General features: G+C 39.1%; 1 protein-coding gene across 2 annotated transcripts in view; it reads left to right on the top strand.

The window, feature by feature from the left end:
• Nucleotides 1-26,050, top strand: part of Dennd1b (DENN domain containing 1B) — a 219,998-nt gene that overhangs the window by 87,182 nt on the left and 106,766 nt on the right. Inside the window, exons 6-10 of one of the 2 annotated variants that reach the window (XM_036202683.1) lie at nucleotides 21-90; nucleotides 866-946; nucleotides 5,292-5,351; nucleotides 6,680-6,733; nucleotides 9,653-9,763. In XM_036202683.1, the coding sequence (XP_036058576.1) occupies nucleotides 21-90; nucleotides 866-946; nucleotides 5,292-5,351; nucleotides 6,680-6,733; nucleotides 9,653-9,763 (376 nt within the window). The remainder of the gene's footprint in view (nucleotides 1-20; nucleotides 91-865; nucleotides 947-5,291; nucleotides 5,352-6,679; nucleotides 6,734-9,652; nucleotides 9,764-26,050) is intronic. The other variant, XM_036202682.1, reaches the window with a different exon arrangement.

Genomic DNA, 26,050 nt, shown 5'->3' with positions numbered 1-26,050 from the left:
CCTATAAATTCTCCTTCCAGTTACTTGCCATGGTTCGAAGTGTACTATAAGCTTCTCAATACTCTGGCAGATTACTTGGCGAAGGAACTGGTAAGCTGACTTCTTTCTCTTTTGCTTTATTGTGTTAAAATCTACATAGCATAGAAGGAGCAGTTGTCATTTCAGAGATTATAATTTTATGGTATTTATCACAAACACATTGTTTTTAACCACCAGTACAACATACCCGAACAAACCCAATCTCTGTACTCATTGAACAGTAGTTTGCCATTTCCTTTTCTTCTCTCCCTGGTCCCCACCGTGATCTCTATATTTGCCTTCTTCACTGAAGGTCCCCACATAGGTGGGTCCCACAATGTTTGCCCTTGCTTAGTTCTTGTAATGTCGTACGTTCAAGATTCTAGTGCTGTGCCGTCTGCCAGAATTCTCTACCTTTTTAAAGCTGGATGATAATCAGTGCTTGGACGCACTACAAGTTGTTTACTCACTCATGTGTGAGCAGACATGTAAGCTGTGTCTTCCTTGTATGTATTGTGAGTGAGACATCAACATAGATTATTGCTCAGCTACCTCTTTCATCAGACCCATTCGTAGTTGGTGGTAGAGAGCTTTCCAGGATATATAGAGGTCCTAGTTCAAACAAATAACCTATTCCGGGAGTTATATCAGTTTTGTTTTTTATATATCTGGAGGTGTAAATCTAGATATTGGGATAATTCTGTGTTTCATTATTTGAGGAAGGGTCATACATGCTATTTTCTGCTATGGCTACACCATTTTACAGTCTCATGAGAAATGTACAGGATACTTTTAATTATTTGCTCTCTATGTTTTTAATTGCTAAATGATCTTTTCTTTGTTTCAGGAAGATGATTTGAATGAAACTCTCAAATCACTCTATAACCACCCAGTACCAAAGGCAAACACGCCTGTCAACTTGAGTGTGGTAAGTACTTTGGAACTTCTTTTTGGACAGTTCTTTCTCACATAAGAAAACATGCTTGTTCCAGGAGTCATTTGCCAAGTCACCCTGTTTCTAGGAAAACTTCAGTGACTCTGTTAACCTTGCTTAGTGCTAATGTCAAGACTTGTGACATGGTGTGATTCATGTAACTTATAGTGCATATTGTTATAGCTGTTAAATTGAAGACATAAAAAGCTATTAGGGACTGACAGTAACCAAATCTGTGGGAATATTTTGATTGTTGATTTTCAAAATGAAATCCAGACATAACAAAATCATATACCCACATGTGTACACACACACACACACACACACACACACACACACACACACACACACAGAAAGATAGAGATAGAGACAGAGACAGAGACAGAGACAGAGACAGAGAGAGAGAGAGAGAGAGAGAGAGAGAGAGAGAAGAGAGAAGAGAGAAAAGAGAGGAGAGAAACCTCTCCTGAAATGAGGCGTGCTTCAGAGGAGAAAGTTGCATAGCAACTGAAGAAGGAAGATTCCAGCTAGAGCGGCCTGTTTTTCCTTACACGTGAACACACCTTCCAGGCTAGTAATGAAACCCTGGAATGTGGTCAGTGTTCCAGTGAACAACATGCTCATGGCACCAAGTTTCTGCTGAGACTGTCAGTGAACTTTGGCACTTATTTGTACTTACGTTCATGTGCCAGGATTTGTATTGTGGGGACTTGTAAATATCCAGAGGTGTAGATAACTATGGAGGTTTCATTCATGTCTTTTGTTAATTTTTCAAATAAAATAGATTTTTTTTATTGATACTGTAATTGTTTGCTGTGAATATGTTGGTTTTATTTTTTTTCTTTATCACAAAAGAAAAAAATTAATAGGGCAAGAACAACTTTGAGGAAATTCTTTGTTCACATGAGGCCTTTTGCAGTTTTGAGTGACGATGAAATTGTCCTGCTCATATTCTTTCTCTGGAAATCCTGTCCTCATGCGTGTGGTGCCCTGTACTGCATGGATAACACTGCTCTCTCCTCCCAGTCCATTCTGAAGTCCCGCTGTCTGCACTTGGTTTCAGAGTCTTCAGTTCTACTTAAACGATTCTTTCCTTCTAGCTCTGTCTTCTAAGGACTGCCAGAGTAAACTTCTGTAAACTCATTAATTCTGTTAATTTTTTTGCACTTTGTTTGAAATTGAAAACATTTTAGTGGACCCCTAGGGACTAGGTATTCTAGGCGACCACTCCATCATGGAGATACATCCCATGCTCAGAAAATTTCTTTTTATTTAACATTTTTTTATACAATACATTTGATCATATTTTCCCTTCTCCCACTCCTCCCAGATCCTCCCCCACCTTCCTACCCACCCAATTTCATGTTCTTTCTCTCTCAGAAATAATAGCCACAACAAAAACTGAACCAACCTACCAACCAACCAACCAACCAACCAACAAATAATGCGAGTATAACAACAATGATAAAACCCAAACAAAACAAAACGCACACAACAGAAAGCTATGGAGTCCATTTTATGTTGACCATCTCCACATGGTCAATAATACCCGGTGACACTCTCTTTCCCCATAGGTATCAATTGCAAACAGCTTCTTGCTTAGGACTGGGACCTTGAGTCGGTTTCTCCTCTCTCAGTGCTGGGTCTTATCAGACCTTGTTCATGCTGACGCAGTCTCTGTGAGTTCATATGTACACCCGTCAGGTTGGGTCTGGAAGACACAGTTTTCTTGGAGTCATCCATTATGTCTTATTGTACCGTCTTTCTGCTTCCTCTTCTGCATGGATCCCTGAGCATTGAGGGGACGGCTTTGATAAATACATTCCATGTGGGCCTGAGTGTTCCAGAGTCTCTCATTCTCTGCACATTGTCCCATTTATTGTAACAAGAATCTTCCCTGATGAGGGTTGACTGAGCCACTGATCTATGGTTACAGCAATGTCATCAGTAATCATTTTATTGCTAAGTTCTTTTTGTAGAATAATAGTATTAGGTTGTTTTCTAAGGAAAACCACTCCATGAGATAGACCCCTTCCTGACACTGCTAAAGTAGCTAAGAACCTTTAAAATTTTTTGAGACAGAGTAGTACATACTGTCTGTGAGCCTTACTATGTAGCTCTGGCTGGCATCCAATTTAATTGATCCCACTCTTGTCTTACTGGTCTGGTCATTGTATCTTAAGTGAACACAATCCTTTCTTGGTTTCGCTCCCAAGCCTGTTTGCAGTCTGGCTGGCTTTAGAACCTGCTCTATTCCTAGTTAGGAGGTTCTCAGCAGACGCTTGACCATGTTTGTTCTTCCTGAAATCTTTGCTGCCTTCTCTGTGTGTTTTCATTTGCTGCAAACTGCCACAGTGGATAGATTCAATCTTTCACTGGAACTATGGAATGGAAAGCCAGGAGAACGAGGGATTTTAAGCTCAGATTTGGAAGTCTTCGACAGGCATAGCTGTTGCTATCTCAATTGTTTATTGGAAGCATCAAGGAAAAGTTCATATCAGAAAGGAAATCATGTAAAAACTAGAGAAAAGGCTAGGTGAGGAGAAACTCATAACTCACAGGTTATTGAATTCCAAATAATGCAGAGACCATCATGGGTAGTTGAAATGCAGTAGAGAGGTTGGAGAAGTGAAGGCAACAGACGAGCCCTGGATTTTATGAAAAGAAGACATCAGTCTTTTCAACTATGACATTTACAAAGCAGTCCCAACACTTAGTCAAAGAGTCATATGCTCAATTAAAATATATGTGCTTAATTAAATAATGGATGCAGTTATCGTCAGGTATTACTGAGTAATGAAATGTACTCTGGAGCTGGAGAGATGCCTCAGTGGGTTCTTGCCCTGCTGTTCTTGCAGAGATCCAGTTTTGTTCTCAGCACCCAAGTCAGTGGCTCACAGCTGCATAACTCTGGTACCAGGGGATCTGATGCCCCTCTTTGGATTCCACAGGCACCCTCATACATGTGCGCATATACACAAACATACCCATATATATATATAAATCAATCTTTACAAAATATACTCCATTCAAGTCTGTTATTTATTTAGTCTTTTTGGCTTTGGTATGATACCAGAGCCTTGCCATCCACCACTGAGCTGTGTTCCAAGCCCTTATCTTCTTTTTAATAGAATAAATAGAATAGTATTTGTTGATGGGTTATGCTGTGATATTTCTCTGAATCTACTATATCAAGTTTTTAAAAATTGCATATATGAGTGAAATCATGTGGTTATTTGTCTTGTTGTATTTAGTATAAGATTCTCCCATTTAACCATATTATCACAAATGACAAAATTTCACTTTTAACAGTTAGATAGTAGTTGCCATGTTTGTGCATGTGTATAAATAAAATCCCCTTTAGAATGTCTATGTGTTGGTGGAAGGCAAGGTTGGTTCCATTTGCTGGCTGTTGTGAACAGTGCTTCCATGAACAGGGGCCAGTACGTCTGCAGCGAGCACGCTGTGCGGGTTTACGCGTTTCCTTTCTGAGCACACACTCCAGAGGGATTGCTGCATCAGTTGGACAGCTTTATCTCCCCTTTCAGAGAAGCCTCCTGTCTATTGTCTCCCTCGCTCCATTTCCAGCAGCAGTGTGTTAGTGCTGTCTTCCCAGGCTCCTCAGTGCCTTCTCCTCTTGTCTGCTGTCATACTTGCCGCCCTGGGGTGAAGCAGCAGAGTGCAGTTCTTGTTTGCATTGCTCTAGTGCTTGGTGATGTCAAATACCTCTCCATATACCTGGTGGCCAGTGGCCACTATCCCATAATAGTGTGTAATAGGTTTCAAATCTGTGTATCTATTTTCAAGCTACAGTTACCGAATATATTAGTAAATTCCATTGGTAGCTTTTTAAAATGAAGTTCAATAATAATTTATTTTGCTTTCAACAGCAGATTACTATGTACCCAGTCCTGTCCATTACTGATCAGCAGTTTGGAGACTAGAGCACTTGTCTTGAACTAGCCTTGGAGATTCATTTTATCTTACAGATTAAAACTGATGATCTTGGAAGTCTTTATTGGAAGCCTTAGAAGTGACTATTGATCATGGAATATAACAGATTTTATGAAAAGTTAATATGTAATATAAGTGGGGTTTTGTTTTAACTGTACTTAAGAAGTCATTAACTATTCGCTGCCTTTGTAGTCACAGTACAGAAATTTGCTCAGGACATTTGCAGAATAGATTAGCAGGTCAGAATTTAGAATGTCCTGCATAATGAATGTCACTCAATACTTTCAGTGCATAAAATAGCAACATGGGTTTGTCTCAGCACACAGGAACGTTTTTTGTATTAGTTTCCCCTTTAAAAGTAAAATGCTCATTTTTCTCTCATAAGAACCAAGAGCTATTTATTGCCAGTGAGCAAGTTCTGAAAGATCAGCCCTCACTGATGCCGGTGAGTGAACAGGACTCTGACTTCTCAAATCACTATTCTAAAATCACTGTGCCTTTCTGATTTATCTACTCTGGTTCTTTGGCAAATGGACTATTTAAAAATAATCATTTAGAGTATGTTTTCTGTTTATACTTTCTCTTTTTCCTAATTGTGTGAAGTGTAGTCATGTGTGAAGCACATCCAAATAAAGGTGTTTAATGGACATCAGCTTTCATTTTCTCTTTTCAGTAGTATGCTGAAATACATTCAGTGCTTGAGATTCCTGTTACCTTTTTCTTTTTTCTTTTTCTTTTTCTTTTTTTGTGGTCACAAGATCATCTTGTGACTTATACTGTTCTTCCCCCTGGAAAATTCTACATTAGGACTGTGTGAAGCAGCCTCTTACTTGTTCAGACCTGTTTAAATACTGCTGAAAGTTTCTGTTCCAATCTTTACATATAAAACATTATTAACTATATCCCTAGATAATTAAGACATTAAAATGATTTAGGAGCAAAATATGAACAGAAAATCGAACAGTCTGATGATTGCACTTTGATCCGGGTGAATAAAATGGGGGGCCATTTTTTTGGACACTGGGGTAGAGATTCAGTATCTTTTTCATGTAGATATCTCATGGCATTGAATTATTTATTTTGAAAGTTTATATTTATCTATTGGTGTTTGAATAAAGTCATAGTTTTGGATAGCAAATAATTTCTCTGTGTTGCCTTGGCTGTCTTGGAACTTGCTTTGTAGACCAGAATGGTCTCAAACTCACAGAGATCAGCCTGCCTCTGCCTCCAGAGTGCTGGGATTAAAGGCGTGCACCACCATTGCCTGGCAGCAAATACATTTTTAAGTTTTAATCTTTTAAGATTATCTTTTATTGTTGTTTTCCAAATAATACACTTGCTACAAAACATTTATTATAGTTTATCATAGAAATCCAGAACTCAGGAGATTTTTACCAACTCTTTAATTAGCATGCTTTTTGTTTTCAATCTACTTAAATATATTTTGAGAATACATGTTCATAGGTATATTTAAATATACATAACCTTTTGGTAATATATTCATTTTTTTTTGGTCTTAATTCTTATGCAGAATCTTATTCTGCTTCTGTGCAATTTCGAAAATCTGTTATTTTTGACCATTGCTTCTGGTATGAGACAGTTAAAGTTAGTTATTTAAATTTGCTATTTCATGTGAAATTCTCTTCCTTTCAAGTCCAGATTGTTAGTCTGTGACATTGACCCGTCAGTTTTTTTTTCTGAGTCTTACTGTGATTATATGGAATATGGGATTTTAATTCTCCCGTCCTCGTGTGCTTTATTCCTGCTGACCAGCACTCCTGCTTCATCGCCCCTGACACCACTGGACTCCCGACGATACCGGAGAGTGTAAGTGTCTGTGAATACTTTTATGACTTCTTCATCTTACATATGTGATTTTGTCCTCACTGTTTCTCTGTGGAGAAATTACAAAAGGGTAAGGAACCAGAGCATCCTCTCCTTTTCCTCCTCATGTATCTGTCCCATTATTCCTTTCTTAAGGCCTGTGCTGATGAGGAAGGGAGGAAAATGTCTGTCGCTGGGATGGTCAGGTAGGGCCTCACACACTCAGTTAGCCCTGGAGCTTGGCTGTCTGAAATGTGAGGAAGTGTAGAGGCGTGGCTTCTGCCAGTGGGGGACAGTGATAACAGGAAACATTTTCACTTTATAGTTATTTTAGTAAATGGACCATTGAATTTTAGACTTGTACTCTGTAACTTGGTTTAAGTCATCAGTGACCTGGTTGTTGAGTTCATGGTTTTAATGTAATGCAGTAGGCATTTGATTAGACTTGAAGACAGTGTAAAAAGTAATAACGCTCATTACATTGTTAGTTGCACCTATGCTGGAAATACTTTGAGTTTCTCAAGAGTTATGCAAGTTAATACTTTCTGCAGGAGCTTACACAGATAAGTGGAAATGGTGGATATACTTCCATGCCATTTGAAAAGGAAAATACCTCCTTCAGTTTGTCTTAGAACATAAAATAAATCAGTTATAAACCATCAAATCAAAGGAAAATAACTAGAAAGATTTCCTTCAGGTATTCTTGTATGCATTTCAGATGTATACTATTTTTCCATATACTTTTCAAACCATTATAACATTTACTTTCTCAAAAATAGGAATAGTGATTGAAGGGCAATTATACAAACATAAATTTTCTTTGTGTTTTCATGTGTGTGAGTCGCCATGTGTATGCACATACATGAGTGCATGAGGAGACTGGAGGTCAGCAGTAGGTGTCCTCCTCTATTATTCTCAGCCTTGTTTTTGTGAGAAAGGCTGGATGGAGCTTGAGCTTATCAATCTTTCTTGAAATCTACATGCCTCACCTCTCAACTGCCAGGATTACAGGAGTATGCGGCCACGTCCAGATTTTCATGTGGATACTGAGGATCTCAGCTCAGATCTTCATGTTTGTATGGCAAGGATTTACCAGCTCAGCCATTTCCCAGGCTCCCCAATTGTAAATTTTCTAATATCAAATCAAGACTGTCAAATTAAAACTTTGTACAAGATCAGTCCTATGAATTCCATTGAAAGGGTTTCTCATTATAAGTTCTATCAAAAGACTACATAAAATCGATCTTATAATGTGGTTCAGGATAGATTATCCAAGCTCTCAGGTCTCATAATGAATCCTTGACTTCTGTACCTGATAGACATAGGATCATGGCTGCTGACTGTTTTCTGACTCAGAAGTCTGTGACCTTGTCACTTGGAAGTCTTACAGAGTTACTCTCTTCTTGCCCTTTAGGTACCCTGCTTACATTCACTAGCAAACAGCTAATAGTTTCCATTTTAGTTTTTACTTTTTACATATCTAGAAGTGAGGGAGAGGAGACAGAGCGAGGGAGAAGACAGACAGACAGACAGAGGATGAGACAGGGAGGGAGGGAGAGGAAGAGAGAGAATATGAATGAACGAATCTGTGCAGGTTAGATGACAATTTCTGAGATTTAGCCCTCACTGTTGGGGATCCGAAAGATTGAATTAGGTCATCAGGTAAGTAAGTGCCTTTACCTGCTAAGCTATCTTGAGAGCTGTAGTTTCATCTTTAGAGACTATCATTTTCAAATATTAAAGAAACAAACATTCCATTAGAAACCAGTTACTGAGAACATAAAAAAGTAAAGTTTTATGTTTTCACTGACATACCTTCCCATTGTCCTGCTGAGAGAAACAGCATGGGAACATCCAGCAGGGCTGTATGTTGGAGGGCAGTTCTCCACTTAGGGATGGCTTTGGGGTAACACAAGTAGCTCTGCTGACGTTAAAGGTGATGATGTAATAGAGTTGAGTTGGGAGGTGAAGGACGCTTCACAGTGAGAAGTGAGCCTCTCCCCAACGGTTGACCACCACTCAGAGACTTCACATTTTATTTGTTTGAGATTTATGATTGACAGTTTGTCTTATAAGATCCCTGCTTTCTACAAGTTGGAGAAATAGGTAGCTTTCTTATGTTCTTGCCCCTGTCCCCAAGTTTCAGCCTTTCAGATCTTTGTCTACAGTACTCTATACTTTTTGTGCATTAGAATATTTGCTTTCTAAAATGCTTTTTTTTTTTTTTTTTTTTTAAAAGACAGTAAGTTGAAAGTAATTCCTGAGGACAGGCCCTAAGTAGCACTGTTAATGTAGCTCATCCCCATTTTATTATGTAGTAGAGTCTAATGTGTATTACATTGAAGAATCAATTTAGAACATCACAGTTATTTTTGATTATAATAACAAAAAGCAAGCCTGATGAGGGGTAAAACCTAGAGATTTTCTGTAATAAATAAGGAAGCACAGGATGGTTTATAAATCCCCCTTCTCTACTAGGTGCCTTCGGTACCAGAGAGGGAATGGTAAACATGAAGTAATTCAAATGTAGTTTTCCAGAGTAGCAGTTTCACAGACATCAGTGTACATGTGAATCACCAGGAGTATTTGGTTAAAACTGGGGTCCCTGGAAACATGCTCTAAAGATAATAATTCAGTAGGCTTCCATTGGAGCTGGAAAAATGGTGGTGTGGGGAAGAAGACTGGAGTGGGATCCATCTGGTGGTCATCCTTTGAGTAATACTTGTATAGAATAGACAGTGTTTTAGATGATGGTAGGATGTAGCATGTTATGGGCAGCAGAAGAGTAAAACATTTAATTATTATTAATGAATGTCCTTCTATTAATATCTTCTTTTGAACTTTAAGACTGGTAAATGTATAAAATGTTTTCCCTTATATTTCTGTGAACTGTAGCTCAAACAATTCTTTTCCCTTGTCCAGAGAAACCTGACAGAGTACTTTGTTGCTGTGGATGTGAACAACATGCTGCGGCTGTATGCCAGCATGCTACATGAGAGGCGCATCATTATTACCTCGAGCAAATTAAGCACTGTAAGCCCTTCACACTTTCTCCTTTGACTAACACATATTGAGTGCTTTGCAAAAAGACCTAAAAACGTCTGCAGATTTAGAGCTGCGTTACATGTACTTAAAAGACAATATCTACATATTTTTAATATATGGTTTGAATCTGGCTCTTGGAGTATAAAAGTCTGATTTATAGAAGCCTTCCCAGATGCATTAAGTCAGGTTAATTATTTTCCCTTATCAGGAGATGAGGTGTTTTTTTTTTTTTTGTTCCCCCCGCTTTTAAACTCTCTGGAGTTCATTTTAGTGCCTTCATCACATAGAGAACTCTTAAGAGCTATTATGAGATCTTTATTATTCACTTGTGGCTTTTTCCATTGGAGCTACTTGAAAGAAACTGCGGGGCCATGATAATAGCTGCTCTCCTAACCTGGGAATAGCAGATTCATCTTTGTTGCCGTGTGGGCTCAGGAGTAGATTCTATAATAGTTCTGGTTTGGAGGAGCTCTTCAGGCTGATAATAACTCAAAAGTCAAAGTAGCATTTTTATAAATCACAGGTTTTATGGCACTCACTTCGATGTTCATCTGGAGGCTCTTCATTACTGTGGGAAAGGCAGGAACAGAAGGACTTTTCTTAGGTAATAGAAGAATATTCAGAAGTATTTTGTTAGAGTTCATATTTTTCTTCATTAAATATAAAATTTAGTATTTTCAGATTCAAAATGTGTAAAACAAATTAAGTGATTTGAGTAATATGTGGTATATTAAAACCATCTTAAATTGTTTATTCATAAATCTACTTCATGAAAAACAAAAATCTACTTTTAATATTTTATTCTCCTATAATAGAAATAAAATGCTTCTTTAAAAATGTTGTAGCATTTTAGACTAGATAGAGGTCTGACATCCCTCCAGGTTACCACGTTAGTGTTTAGTCATAAGAAAGGCATTTTCTCGGGCCAGAGGGATGGCTCAGTGGCCAAGAGCACTCCTGTACTTGCGGAGGGTTGGGATTTGTAGTGGTTTGTAACATCAGTTCCAGAGGTCTTTTAAGGCATATATGTGGTACACACACAGATGTGCATGTAAACTTCATACACATGAAATTAAAAAAAATAAGCAAAACAATAAAAAGCAGGGCATTTTCAGAGAAGTTAAATCACCATTCCAAGACCAAAAGACTATTGGAGTTCCACAGTATGAGCCAAAACAGGTCCTGATTCTTTGTAGGGGGGCATGCCTGTCACCATAGAATTGATTGCATACAAATTTGAGATGTCAAGTATATAATATTTTTATATTCATTATTGTCCAAATTGAAAATGTTTATCTTGAAAATCATTAGATGTTAGAGGAATTTGTATGTCGACATGAGGAGAGACACCAGAGCACAAGTACTAGTGAGTGATCCCAGGAATTGTTTTCTCTTGGCTTTTAAGAGCTGCTGAGGACTCCACATGAGTGATTCGGTGTTTTAAGGCTTACTCTCCATCCAGGGCTTGCCATTGGTGTGTACCAGCCATCCTTTATCTTCCCCTTTCTACTCCTCTCCTTATTTTCAAGGTTTTAAAAATATTTTTGATGAGAATTATTCTCACGATGACAAAGATTTTTGTATGAGCTCTCTTATGGATTTAGGAAATAATTCATGCATAAACTATTTTTGTGCCTCGTACTTTCCCAGGCACTGTAGGTTCATCTGTAAGACAACCAAGGCCAGTTTGTATGCTTATATTTAACTGGCATGAAATGTATAAACAGCGGAATAAATAAGCATCTATTATGTCATATGGAATGTGTACTAATGTTTGCTTTTTGGCTCTGTTTTGGGGGCCCACCACCCAGCTCTCAGATAAATCACACCCGGAGCCTTATTGTTCCTTATGAATGCCTGGCCTTGGCTTGGCTTAGTTTCTAGCCAGCTTTCCTTAACTTACAATTACCTCCTCTGTCATTTGCCCCTGTGCTTTTCCCTTTCTCTTCTAAATATCTTGTTCTCACTCTGGCTAGCTGTGTCATTGGGTGGCTGGGCCCTGGATGTCCTTCTCCATCTTTGGCTCCTTTTCCATTTGTGGAAGCATGGTGTAATGTTAGTTTTATCATATTTTTACATTTTTAAGTTTAATGTGTTAGGACATCAGTGGTTTTGCCTGTATCATTTGATGCATACATTGCCAAGGACACAGAATGACTTCTGCCAGTCCCAAACAAGCTAGTTGATTTTATGCATGCTGTAGGCAGGCCTAATGTTTTAAGCCCGAGTGAATCCGAGTAGACTAGCACAACATCATATCATGGTCTCATCTATTCAAAGCAGAGGAATAAATCATGATACTACACAGTTGTATTAGTTGACTTATTGCTGTTTTGTGACCGCAGATAGCAGATAGGGAGGACCGCTGTTTAAAGCCATGTCATGGGTTCTCAAATCAGTCAGGCATGAAGCCTTGTCATATGCTTCTGTAATTGTACCTCACTAGACTGCTTCTAACTAGTCAGCTGGGGCTGTGCATTTTGTCTCAAACACCCAGCTGGCCAGCATCTGACAGGAGCTTTCTCATCATCCTGTCAGTAATATGTTAACTAGGGTGTACATTTATGGTTTGTAGAAGCAGGTAAAAGGGATGTATCTCTTTAAAGCAGATGTCTAAATGTTAGCACTGTTTTGACCAATGTACAGTTGGTAAGTATCATCCTCTTAATGATGTCTGCACATCATTTACAGAGAATTGATTATATATGCATATTATTTCTGGAATATTTAGAGCAAGTGGTATGCTGTGAGTGCTGGAATTGTGCTAATAAATTGTATGTTCTTCTTTGTTATAGCTTCCCCCAGGCGTTTAAGCATATGCTTTTCTCTCACCTTCTCATTAATTCCATCAAGGGCATATGCAGAAAAACATCTTGTGATCCCCAGCAAATCAGCTATTAAACAGTAATTTTTATAGGCTTTGACTAAGGGGAGTCCAGAGCATTTTAACATCCTTAGCTGCTTTGTGTATATTCATTTTTGTCTCTTAGTGGAGCCATGTATATCTTCATTTAGCTGAAACTTAAAGCACAGAGACTTGTTAGGAGATTAAGATTGAACAGTTGATGGGAGAACAAAGTGTACCCAGGTTTGCTTCCTGATTGAAGTTGTTGAAGTGGGTTTGCCTTGTGTTTTAACACAGCAGCAGAGAAATGCCGTTAAAATTTTTTATCTGGACTTCTTAAAGAGGTCTTCTAGGAACAGTTTTTAAATTTTGCAATATCCACAATCTATAGACTCCAGTAAGTTCCCTGAAACTGTGGATAATGACTCTGCTTACCAGTGTATTATTTGACAGGTGTACACTGCCATATTTAACAGTGTGTTTCCAATCATCCTTATGTGGATGTGACTAAGTGTAGAAATGGCTGTGTTGAGGTCCTTGTGAAACACTTTGCAGGAAGGCATGTTGTGCAGGTTAGAGGAGCTGGAGGCCTTTAAAGAAAAATACCAGTACCTCTCTTTTCTCTCTCTCAGAGTTACCCCATTTTTCCAGGGAAGTATGCACGTTTTTTCTGCACAAGAGTTTAGCCGATTTGTCTTTTGAAAGCATAAGTTGGCCTTGACTTCACACAGCAGAGGGTCAGGGTGACAGCCATGGAGCTGGGCTAGTGGTGCATTTAGTTGCCATGCAGGCTCTATCAGCTTCACTCCTACAATGCTGGTCACCAAAAATAATTGATCTTGGATTATTTCTGTTAACTGAATTGTTTTCTATATACAACAGTGACTTAACTTTGTGCTGTTGATTATAAATATCAAATGTAAGGCAAGATACACACACACACACACACACACACACACACACACACACACACACTGTGACACTGTGTATCCCCTTTGGTTAAACTGCGGCTCAAGACAACTCACATTTTGTATTTTCTCTATTTTTATGCTTTTATAATACACACATACACACACACACACACACACACACACACACTCACACACATTCATTCATTTTCGGGTTTGGCAGCATTTCTCTTTTGTTATGTGCCCTCAGGTTATAAACTTCCATGCAACTGACTGTAGATATTGAACCCAACATTGTCAAAGAGAAGTCATCAGATTTTTCTGTAATCACTTCCCGCTATTTAGGGCTGATTTGGTAAATGGCCTCACCCACTCATGCATCTACTGTAGAGTCTGTGCCTGTGATGTAGATGTAACTGGCTTGTTAAATAAGAAACACAGAACCGATTGCAGAGTTAAAAACAACGAGGTCAGAGCAAGAGCGGAAAACCTTACCCTTCACTGCTTCTGCTGTTCTTCCTCTCTGCAAGAGACCTACTTCTGTGCGTCCTGTCTATTTAAAGACTTTCTGTTCTGTTTTCTCATTGGTTGTAAACCCAGCCACATGACCTCCTCATCACTGCCTGTTTGTACAGACCTCCAGGTCTTCTATGGTTGGTATTGAGATTAAAGGCGTGTGTCTGCCATGCTGGCTGTGTCCTCGAACACACAGAGATCCGCCTTTAATCCCAGCACTTGGGAGGCACCTAAAACTAGTGTGCAGTTCAGTCAGTCCGTCTCACTCTCAGTCCGTGCATTGTCAGTCTTCATGCAGTCCTGCCTTCTGCCATGACTGTCTTCTAAAACCGAATAGATCTTTGTTTTTCCTACCATAGCAGCATCTGCAGTAGGACTCCACCCTCTTCTCCAGCTCACTCAGACTCCTCTGAATGTCTCTGTTTGTTTCCTCTCTCCTAGTTTCATGGTGGTGTGAGTGCTCACATTCGCCTTCTGCTTAGACCACTCATATCATTAGTCTTGAGATTAAGCCTGTGTATGATTAGTTACTCAATATTTTAGGTTAAAAATAACATATTCACTGCCTATTTTCCTTGCTCTTAGTTGGCATTGAATGCTACCTACTCTATCCTATCCAGTCTCTAGACAGCAAAATCCTTGAGGCAGACTTTCTTTATTTCCTCTACTTTTATTTTACTGAAAATAGACTTTTTTCATACAGTGTATTCTAATTATTGTTTTCCCTCCCCCAAATCCTCTAAGATCTTCCCCATCCTACCCTCATCAGAATCTGCACTTTTTCTTTTTCTCCTTAGAAAACAAACATCTAAAGAATAATAACAAGATAAAACGAAAACAAACAAACAAGAACAGGACAAAACAAATAAACAGAAGAAAACAAGGAGCCAAAGAAAAAGCACAAGAAGCACAAGTTTGTCCACACAGGAATCCCATAAAAAACAAACAAACAAACAGGAAGCTATAATAAATACTCAGAGGAACTATAAGACACACACACACACACAGTCCTGACAGAACATTATAAGACAAAAACTTCCAAAGATGCCATTGAGTTTGTTTTGTGTTGGCCATCTACTGCTGATTGGATAAAATCACTTTTTCATTTCCAAGCGGTTATCAATTGGAGATAGCTTCTGGATTAGGTTTGCGGGATGTATTCACTTCTCTTCACAGCACTGGGATCAGACCTGTGCAGGCCTGTGCATGATGCCACAGTCTGTGAGTTCATGTGTGTGTCAGTCTGCTGTGTTTAGAGGGCCTTGTTTCCTTGGTGGCCTCCATCCCCTCTGGCTCTTCAACTCTGTCTGTCTGCTCTTCTGCAGGGTTCCCTGAGTCCTGAGGTGAGGGATCTGAGAAATCCCAATTAGGATACAGTGTTTCAAAGTCTTTCTTTCTCTGCACATTATTTGGTTATGGGTCTCTGTGTTTGTTCCCATCTACTTCAAGAGGAGGCTTCTTTAATGATTGCTGAGCAAGGCACTGATCTGAGTGTAGAAGAATGTCATTAGGAGTCATTTTATTGTTACATTCCTATAGTAGAACAGTAGTATTTGCTTTTCTCCTAGGGTCTCTGTTGTGTGTATCTAGTCTCAGGTTCTTGGCCATTTGAGCACTGTCCGGATGGGTTCTATCTCATGGAACAGGCCTCAAGTCAGATCCCACAGTGGTTCATGACTCCCACAGTGGTTCATGACTCGCACCAGAGTATCTTGCAGTCAGGTTGCTCTTGTGGATCAAAGAGTTTGTAGCTAGGTTGGTACCTGCCTTTCTCCTTTGGTGTTGTGCAGAGTACTTCCCAGTACCATAAACACCAGTCCGTAGGGGGAAGGCTCTATGTAGGCACCAGCTTGAATTCTCCATTCACTGAGTTGTGTCTGTGCTGTCCTCAGCAATGAGGCCATGCCATCAGTTAGTAGAGAGCAACCCATAGCTTTAGCAACAGCCTGGGTTATTTGGGGATTCCCAAGGGACCCAGTTCAATTACATGTAACCCAGTCCTGGTACTGGAAGCTTCATTTGGTGACAAGAGAGATCCACTTGGGATCCTGTCTCCCCTATTATTTGGCTATTTCATTTAGATAGCTGTTGTGGAATATTATTTTAAAGTGTGTTGCATTTTTTTCCTACTACTTTTGTTAGCAATTTGAAGATGTGTTTGATTAAATAAAATTAACCTGTGATTTAAATTAACCTGTGAGCAGGAGGCTGAGTCAGTAAGTAGCTGACAGGAAGTGGTAGGGAGGAACCACATGTAGTGAGGGTTTTTTTAAGTGGGGACTGAGGGAAGGATGATGGGTTTTCTGAAAGACTCCAATAAAGGGAGACAGTTATCTATTTGCTATTCAGCCTTTCTGAGTGAGCAGAATTCCACCTCAACCTTTGAATTGTGAGTTCTTCAGAGGAACAGAGATCTAGATAAATGAATTTCCCCTTAGTAGCTTTGAAAGAGTCAGTGCCAGAGGGAACAGAATCCCTCAGGCTGCGGCCCTGTGGCCAGATGCTGCTGTTGCGGTCTCTGATTAGGACAGTGGTTGATTAAGGGGCATTTTATGAAGCTGCTACTGTATTAGATTTCACACTACCCATCAAATAGCCCTTAATTTTAGCTGTCTCTCCCTGTCTTCCTTCCTCCTCCCACTGTCCCTCTTCCTCTCCACTTTATCCTCTCATTCCAGTCCCCCATCCATCTATAACTATAACTAACTGTAACTGTAACTATAACTGTAACTGTAACTATATAACTATCTGTTTTGTGTCCCTTTTCTGTTCCTTACTTTATACCTAGTCTCTGTGGTTCTATGGACTGTAGCTTGCTTATCAAAGACATAACATCCACATACAGGCATATACATACTATATTTCTCTTTCTGGGCCTGGGTTACCTCATTCAGAATGATTTTTTTTTTCTAGCTCCATCCACTTACCTGAGAATTTCATGATTTTACTTTTTAACAGCTGAACAGTACTCCATTGTGTACCACATTTTCTTTATCCATTCATCAGTAGATGAACATCTGTGTTGTTTCCAGTTTCATTTTGCTGTGAACAGAGCAGCAATGAACATGCTTGAGTTGTTGTCTCTGTAGTAGGATGAAATGTCCTTTGGTTATATTCCCATGAGTGATATAGCTGGATCTTGTGGCAGATCTATTCGAAGCTTCCTGTGGAACTATGAGGCAGGCTTCTTGTCAGATGTGCTCACTCTTATGAGACTGGCTCTTTGGCAGTCATGATACACAGCAGGGAAATTTGGGTGAATACATGAAATGATACCTTTCACTTCTTCCCCAAATGTACTTTCTGTGTTTCCATCTGCAAGACTCTGAATCTTAAAAACCTGCTTTGTTTTTTCAGCTACTCCCATCACTGCTTATTGCCGAACACCTGTAACATTTACCACATGTCTGATGTTGAGATAGTCTATGAAATGCTTGAGCTCTTTTATTAGACCACAATTTTTTAACTTTAAAATTGTGTTTTATGAGTGAGAGGCTGATTTCTATGTAGACTTTGTCTTTTTAAACAAATGGTTTTTGTGTATCTGTTTTCTGCTACAGGATTTTAATTTTTAAAGAAGTTGATCTAAATGTTAATGACCCGATGAAAAAGTATCAGTAAATCATGAACCCTTTGAGTTCTTTTAATATATATTGCAACACAATATTGATTCTTGTTCAGTATATGAGCTGGCCTTGTTTGGGATTCTTTTTGGCCTTTGTGTAGTATTAAGTAGAAATTGTAGGATTCTCCACCAATAAAAACTGGTTGGTATTCACTATCCGTTTCCATCTGTTCCATAAATGAAATTGCTGTGCTTATTCTGGTAACTGGTCCTGAGGCTGTAATTGATGCACGTGGCTCCCTGTTGTCCATCCCATATTCATTTTCGTGCTCAGCTAGAACCTCAGATGGTGGGGTTTTTATTGGTAGAATGATACAAACTTGTTCCTTAAGGATCTCAATGTTTGTGATGTGGGTTTTGTTGTTTGTTTGTTTGTTTAACTGAAGTTTTCCATTCAGTTTCCTCATGAGATAAGTATCAAGAATTACCAGAGAGATGCCTCTGACTCTGTCACCTGCTGTGTTTATGTGACTTGGCTCCTCTTGTAGTCCTCTGTGCTTCCTTTTCTTTTTGTCACTGGTCAGTCACAGCAGCCAGTGATCAACCCTTCTTAAGCCTTTAGATTTAGGGGCATTTGGGTCTTTTAAAGGCCTGGAGCTATTTCATCTGCCAATGCAAAATCAGTCCCTTATTCTCCTCGTTAACTTCAGTTTTCCTGATGGGGTCTCAATTAGGGATTGCCTCCAGGTTGACTTGTTGGCATGTTGTTAATTGATGTAGGGGTGCTCAGTCTACTCAGGGAAGTAGCATCCCTAGGTTGGGGGACCTGGGTTGTATAAGAAAGCCAGTTAAGCAAGCCAGTAAGTGGTCTCTGCATTAGTTCCTGGTCTGACTTTTCTCAGTGCTGGACTGTGACTTGCAAGTATAAAGTCAAATAATTTTTTTACTCTCTAAGTTGGTTTTGGTCAACAGGACACCCATAAAGTGGGAGGAAATTTGAAATAGTTAACACCCACAAAGAAAGCTTTACTTTGAAGGAAATACTTGGCATTTGGCAGATTTTTCTAGAGATAGAGTATAAGAGTATTGATTTATTTATAAGTTGATCAAATTACTTTTTTTGCCTTTATCTATGTACTTTGTATGTGCCTGTATCTCCACACCTCCACAAACTGTGTCATAGCATGCGTTAGAGGAAATTTGGGGGAATCAGTTCTTGCCTTCTTTGATGTGGATTCTGTGGATCCACTCAGGTTTTTAGACTTGGTAGCTAGCACCTGCTGAGCCATCTTGATGACAAGGTTAAAATTATTATCCGTCTGTTACTATGGATGAAGATGTTAAAAATTAGCAGTTTGTGGTTCTGTAGCACTATCAATGGAGCAAAGCCTGTTGTTTTAGTAAGAGCTCTCCTCAGAGCTGGGGAGGTGGCTCAGTGGCTAGAGTGTCAGTTGCACTGTCGTGAATACCTGACTTTGGCTTCCCAGTGCCTGTGTAAAAACTGGGCTGTGGTGGCACATATCGGTCTCCCCATCACTGAGTGGGAGGAGACTGGCCGATCCTAGTGACTTACAGGCCAGCTATTCCACCTGAAATGGTGAGCTAAAAACAGGAGAGAACCTGCTTTTTCTATGTTTGTTTGTTTTGTTTTGTTTCTGGTTTGTTAGGATAGAAAGCAATAGAAAACTGATGCAGCACATACTTGTGCACACAGGCATACCTCACACACATCCTCTAATTATGGAAAAGAGAGGAGGGAGAATGGCCCACTGAAAGGTCACTTCAGGGACTCTCAGTTCTTCATTTAAACCATACTTGATGTATAGAAATATAGTTTGCATATTAATACTATAATGGAATGATTTAATATATATTTTAAATATAACAAAATAAAATACAATATAAAACAAAAACTATCACATGAAAGTTGGACAAGATAGACCGCCAGAAGGAAAAGAGCCCAAGAGAAGGTACAAGAGTCAGGGGCCCACTCATTCATACCCTCAGGACTATAATAAAAACACTAAACTGGAAGCCATAGTATGGGCCCAGAGGACCTGGTGCAGACCCACGTGGGCCCTGTGTTTGCTGCTTCAGCATCTGTGAATTCACATGAGCTTTGCTCATATTGGTTTAGAAAGCTTTGTTTCCTCGGTGTCCTCCATCCCCTCTGGCTTTTACATTCTTTCTGCCTCCTTATTCTGTAGGGATTTGATACATTTTTAAACAGAAAAATTTCAAGTTATGTAACTTCCTCCCAGAAAGAAACAAAATGGCTTTTCTTAAGTTGGTCAGTGTGACAAGTCTGCTCGCTGGCCAGTTAAGCCTAATTCCTGTTGCACTGGTGGTCAGTGGAATTCGGAAGCCTGGAGTTAGCAGTCACTGCCACAGAGAAGAACACATGCTGCGTTCTTGTGGAATGCAAAGGTGGTTCTGGTAGTTTAGCCTAGAGAAGTCGAGTTCTTGAAAGGAATTTATAGAATGTCTAGGTTATGGTATGTGATTAATATGTAGCTCTGTGATGTATGTTCTTATCTATGTATATATGTATATGTATATGTGGAGAGGAGAAAGGTATTGAGGGGAAACAAGTAATAGAATAAAATCATGTTTGCTAAAGTAAAATAAAGAAAACTGAATCTGAATAAAGAGTTTCTATAGGGTCTTTCTAGTTGTCACAGTTATTCTCTCATTCAGTTGTTTATTTTATAAATAAGAACAAATTAAATAATTGTCTTATCCAAAGGGTGTTCCATGGTCCTTTAATTGCAGTATCGATGCTTGTGAGGCAAGAAGGCAGGTAGGAACATTTAAGGGACTTTGTAGTGTTAGAAAAGGAAATGGACCTTCTCTAACAAAACCCAAATTGCTATTGAACAGGCTCTGAAGTGAGAGCCAGAAAGCAGCAGACTTAACATTGGAGAAAGATCATGTGTGAGAGGAAACAGGTTTGAGGGTACTGACATTTATAGGTAGTGTAGCAGTTAGAGAAATCCAAGAGTTGGGCAGAGATGAATGTGACAGTAAGCATGGGTTGTACAAGAAATTGAAAACAGTAGCATCCTGAAGGCAGAGACTCTTGTTTCATTTATTACTGTAGTTCCAGTTCCAGTAATGTACATGTTTGCTGCAGTGTGTTCCAGATGATGAGTGTCGCTTCAGCTTCGTGATAGACAAAAACCGTCTCAATGTTGAAAACAAGAACAGTTTAGAGTCATGTGGCTATGTATGAGATTCTAACACAGTGACCAGCGATAACATGATCAGAACTTTCCAGGAGCTTGTGTGTGATGGTAGAATGTTCAGGAGTGAGGATCAGAGTTTGTCCTGTGTATTCTGAATAGGACCCCCCAATTCCACACATAGATCTTATCACTGGGACAATAATATTACTTATAGGAACTGATTCAATCATGAGAAGAGAACCATCATGAATGGGGTTAGTGCCCCATAAGAGGTGCAGTGTAGCTCTCTGCCCACTTCTTTATGTACAGTTGCAACAGAGATGCCCTCTGTGGAGCAGAGACCCCGTTAGCACCAGACAGTGAATCTACCATCTCCTGCATCTTGACTTTTCAGCCTCCAGACCTCTGATAATGAATGTCTTTTGTTTACAAATTATCTCTTCTAAAACATTTTCTTATAGTAGTTCTAATGGACTGTCATGCCACCCCAGGAGAATGGAGAACAAAATGTAAAGTAGTTTTTTAATTTAGCAAAGATTTTAGAAACGGAAACAAACCCACCAAACTGTCTTCTGGAGTGGCCATTCCATTTGCACCCACACCGGAAATGACTGGAAGCTGCTGTTGCAGCATACTCTCTCCAGCATTTTCTCCCCAGCATTCCCAGTGCTGTGGTCTGTGGTCATCCACAGAGACAGGGATGCATTGTTTGAGTCTGTATTTCCCTGCTGATGTTGACAGCGTGCTCATTTGCCATCTGTGTGTATTATTTGATGAAGTGTGTTAAGGTCTTAAGCCTATGTTTAATTAGGGATTGGGAGGAAGGATGAGAGGGGGATCTGTGGTTGGTATGTAAAATGAATAAGAAACATTTAAAAAGAATAATTAAAAAATTAGATTTTCTTATTGCTGAGGTCTAGAGCTCTTTGTAAAAGTGTGACAACAGCCCTTTCTCAGGTATAGCAAGAAATCCACAGAGTCTGCTTAAAGCCAAAGGAATTTGTTAGGAAAGCAAATCTCTCAAGATAGAACAGAGGAGTTGTCAAAGAGTCCTGGAAGATGTGAGGCAAGGTCCCACTCACAGGTTGTTCTGCACTGTTCCAGCATCCAAGTCCCACAAGGGAGTAAAGAGAGTGAGCCTACCTGCCTCTCAGGTCTTAGGGGCACCAAGAGGCCACGTCCCAGGGGCATATACTTCAAAAGTTGTAGGCAGGTAGAGCAGTTACCTGCTGCATTTCTAGGGGCAGGGCTTCAAGGTCACAGACAGAACAGCCTTCCACTACACTCAAGTGTGTCTTTCTCTACTCTTTACTAGTCAGTGCCTGCCTAGTCCTCCCTCTTTCTCCCTCCCCCGCTCCATTTTTTAACCCTTCCATTCCATTGATACTATCTCTTACAGGATAAATTTCTAGCCTTTTTGTTTATATGTTTGTTTTTATGCACTAAAGATTAATCTGAAGACCTTGCACATGTGGGTAAAGTGCTCTGCCATCAAGCTGTATCCTCAACTCCTAGAAGATACATATGTTTGTAACTTCTCGGGTCTCTGACATGTATCATGTCTTTGGTGTCATATCTAAAGGTCAAGCCCAAGGGCCTGTTGATTTTTCTCCTATGTTATCTTTTTGATATTTATAACTTTTCATTTTACATTTAGGTTTGTGATCTACTTTGAGTTAATTTTGTAAAGGATGTAAGGCTTCCCTCAATTTATACTTTTTAATGTGTTGCAATGTCTAGTTGTTCTAATACTATCTGTTGAAAATACCTCCATTGCTCAATTTGAATGTCTTTGGTTCTTTGTCAAAGATTAGTTGACTTTATTTCATGGGACTATTTCTTGAATGTCTCTTCTGTTCTCTAAATGTGTCTATGCCTTCACTGGTGTTAACATGTCTTCATTACTGTAGCTTTACACCTACATTAGGAAACCAAATAGTGTTCGTCCTCCAACTTCGTTTTCCTCTTTCAAGAATGTGCTTGCTATTCTGGATTTTGCTTTTTCATGTAAGTGTTAGTCACCTTAACAGGAAACAATGTTCTGGGATTTTGATTGCATTGACACTGTAGATAAACTTTGGAAGACCTCCTATTTTGAAAATACCATCTTCTATTCATAAGCATGTGCTAACGCTATAGTTTATTTAGTTATTGGCTTGCTTTCATAATTTGATTTGCAGTTTTCCTTATGTAGCTCTTTTGCATACTTTGTAGGTTTATGCCTTTGTGTTTAATAACTGTTTCATGATCCTATAATGGTGGGTATGAGTCATTGGAAACTTGTCCATATCCACACAGGGTAGAGCACCAGGAGGCGGCTAGCATAAACACTGTCTTCATGTAGGCTCCCTGAACTGGCACCATTCTACTAGCATTCCTTATACTCACCACTTGATTCCAATATGGAAGACGTCATTGTGAGATTAAAGAAACTACTAGCTAGTAGAACAGCAGTGTGGAATCCTAACCCTGTCATGAGCCAGGCAGATAATCATGGGTAATAGTAATTTACAGAAAGACCATTGAGATGTATTTTTCATTAAACTTAGAGATTTATTAATCACAAAGTACTAAGGTGATTCTTCTTATTTGTCTTGTTAAAGTGATCTCATTTCACTCTTCAAACAAATGTCCTGGAATATATATATATACTTTTTCCTCTTCATTTGCTTAATTCACAGTGTTCCTGCTAGATAGTTTGCTGTGACATTTAGCACTCTTTTCTTGTCTCATTTTTAACATTTTTGGTACTGTATTTATTTGATTCCCACTCTTTTTAATGTTGTGCAAAGACCTCATAGACTGAAATGTAGCTGTACTTTCCAGCTGATTCCACTTCCTGCCTGCCCTTGTCTCATTTCCTGCTGTCTTCACTTGTTCTTTCTAATCTGAACAGCCCCCCGTTGCTCTGTGGAGAGACTGTGTGTGTTTCCATGGCAAGGTTTTGACTACTGTGTCTCATTTGCTGAAAATGTTCTCCCCAGTTCCGCAGTAGTCTGTTCTCGTACTTCATTTGGATCTAGTTCAGTCACATCAGAGTTCTCCTACAATCCTTTGTCTAAAAAAAGCCTCTGTTATTCTGCACTGTAGATTTCTTCATAGCATTTCTAACTGACATGTGATGATCCTTTGTCTGAAATACTTGAGGCCAGAAGTGTTTTGGATGATTTTGATCTTGAAATATTTCCAGATACATTGTGAAATATTTTCACTGTGAGATCTGAATCCAAACAGAATTCATTCGTTTCATATGTTCTTGGGCATGTAGCCTGAAGGAAAATTTTAAAGAGTATTTTTAGTGTACATGTATTTTGACTGGAACCTGCTTTGTGAGGTTCAGGGTATAGTTTTCCACTTAGTGTCATGTTGGTATTTAAAAAAAAAAGAAAGAGTTTGGAAGGCTTTGAGGTTTGGATATTTTAGAAAAGGATGCCCAACTTGCAAGGTATGATACTTATTGTTAGCTTTTCCCCAAGATATGTAAGCTTTATAAGGACAGGATGTCCGTGTGTTCAGTATTATGTCCTTGTTGTCTGGTGGGGCATGGGATAGCATGAAAAAGGTACTAATTATTTGTTGTTGATGTAAGCAAATGTTATGATTTTTCCGATTTCATGGTTGCTAATAGGCTTTAAGACATTTAGACTTAATCTTTGGGTGTCTTTTGTTTGTAGACTATGTAGACTATGAACTATCTGGGTTGGATACAAATCTTTTACTAAGAATATGAAATACTAATGTCATCTAGGACTAAAGGATGTTTGACTTGTACAGACAGTGCATACACATGCTCTACTGTAAACTTCTTATGTTAAAGATCAGGAAGCTAAGACCAGGTGATGATGTGAGCAGCTGTCACAGGCCATGCAGCTTATTAGTCTCAGAGCTCTGACTCGGACTGGTAAACTGGTGTTAGATTTCATACAACCTGCCTGTGTGTGTTTAGTTTCTTAGTTACAGTTACTTTTTAATAATTGATTTTCTTTACTTGTAACTTTGCTGTCTTTTCAATTTCATGCTATAATAATTGCTTGGTCTTTTAAATTTCATTGCTTTTGGGTACTATTGGGTGAATAGTGAATATTGGATCTTATTTAGTTTTCTTTCTTCATAAATATAAGATCAATTTCCAATCAAAATTGTGATCATTAGGAAAGTCTAATTCCTTAGAGACCCACCTAAGTCTGAACTTGATGTATAATGAATGAATAAGCCCCCTAGTAGCTATATTCATTCAAGTGATACCATGTGATTTCTTAAGGCAGGCAATAGTTTAAAAGAGATTGTCCTATATTGCTTCCTTTTCCTTTTTCCTATCCGCTTATCTGGAAAGTCTCCAAGGGTTATATGACTTAATTCTCCTCTGGTAGGCTTGATTAGCAAGGGTATCACTTGCCAAATACTGGACAGTTCAAGGATTTGTGACTCATCTTCTCAGAAGCCAGTCCATCTTCTGCCGCAGAATGCTTGTTGGTGAATGTTGACTGACGTGTTTAGGGATGCCTGGCTTGTGAGTAGGGGTAGCTGGAGGGCATCTGGGGGCTGCTCTGCACTGCATGAACTCAGTGAAATCTTGCCCTCCTGGCAGCTCCTCATTTTGAGAGGAACTTTTCCTTTTGCTTCGAATTTCTTTTCTCAATACAAAAGGAATGCTTCCCTTTCTAAAGTTTAAATGAGATGTCACAAAAGTCACGTGTTCCCCCATGGAGAAAGTGCATGACTATGCCTTTCAGAGGGACATAAATTTTCTTAGCCTAGAAAACCTTGAAATGCATAATTCCCAACCAGTGTCTGAAAGCCCTTGGAGGACTAGACGGAGTGTGTGGCTCAGCCTCATCTTCAGGCTCTGCAACCTGCTTTGTGACTCCCTCTGACCCCTGGTCTGTACTTGTTAAATCCTCCTAGTGGCATGATATTTTCTGTAATTAAAGAATTAAAATATCATTTATTGAAAGAATGCTGTGATAAACTAACAAAGCTTGTCTGCAAGGCACTGGACTGCTCCAGGGTCGGTATCAGTCAATTTGAGTCAGACTGCTTTGTCTGTCACCTAACCTTGATAAAAATCTTATTGGAAAATACATAAAATACATGAGAAAGGTGATTGAAAATTTTTGTGTTTCTATTTTAGGTTGCATTAGCTTAACTCTTAATTGATTTTTTAATTGAATGCAGCTACTTTACACTGCGGGTAGAACAACCGTGCTCTGAACGAGACTGATTACTTTGTGTACATGTATAGCTTTAGATGTAGTT

This window comes from Onychomys torridus, chromosome 11 (assembly GCF_903995425.1).
Source record: "Onychomys torridus chromosome 11, mOncTor1.1, whole genome shotgun sequence".
Classification (NCBI taxonomy): Eukaryota; Metazoa; Chordata; class Mammalia; order Rodentia; family Cricetidae; genus Onychomys; species Onychomys torridus.
Note: the sequence above shows the minus strand (reverse complement) of the source record. Positions and strands in the feature narration are given on the sequence as shown.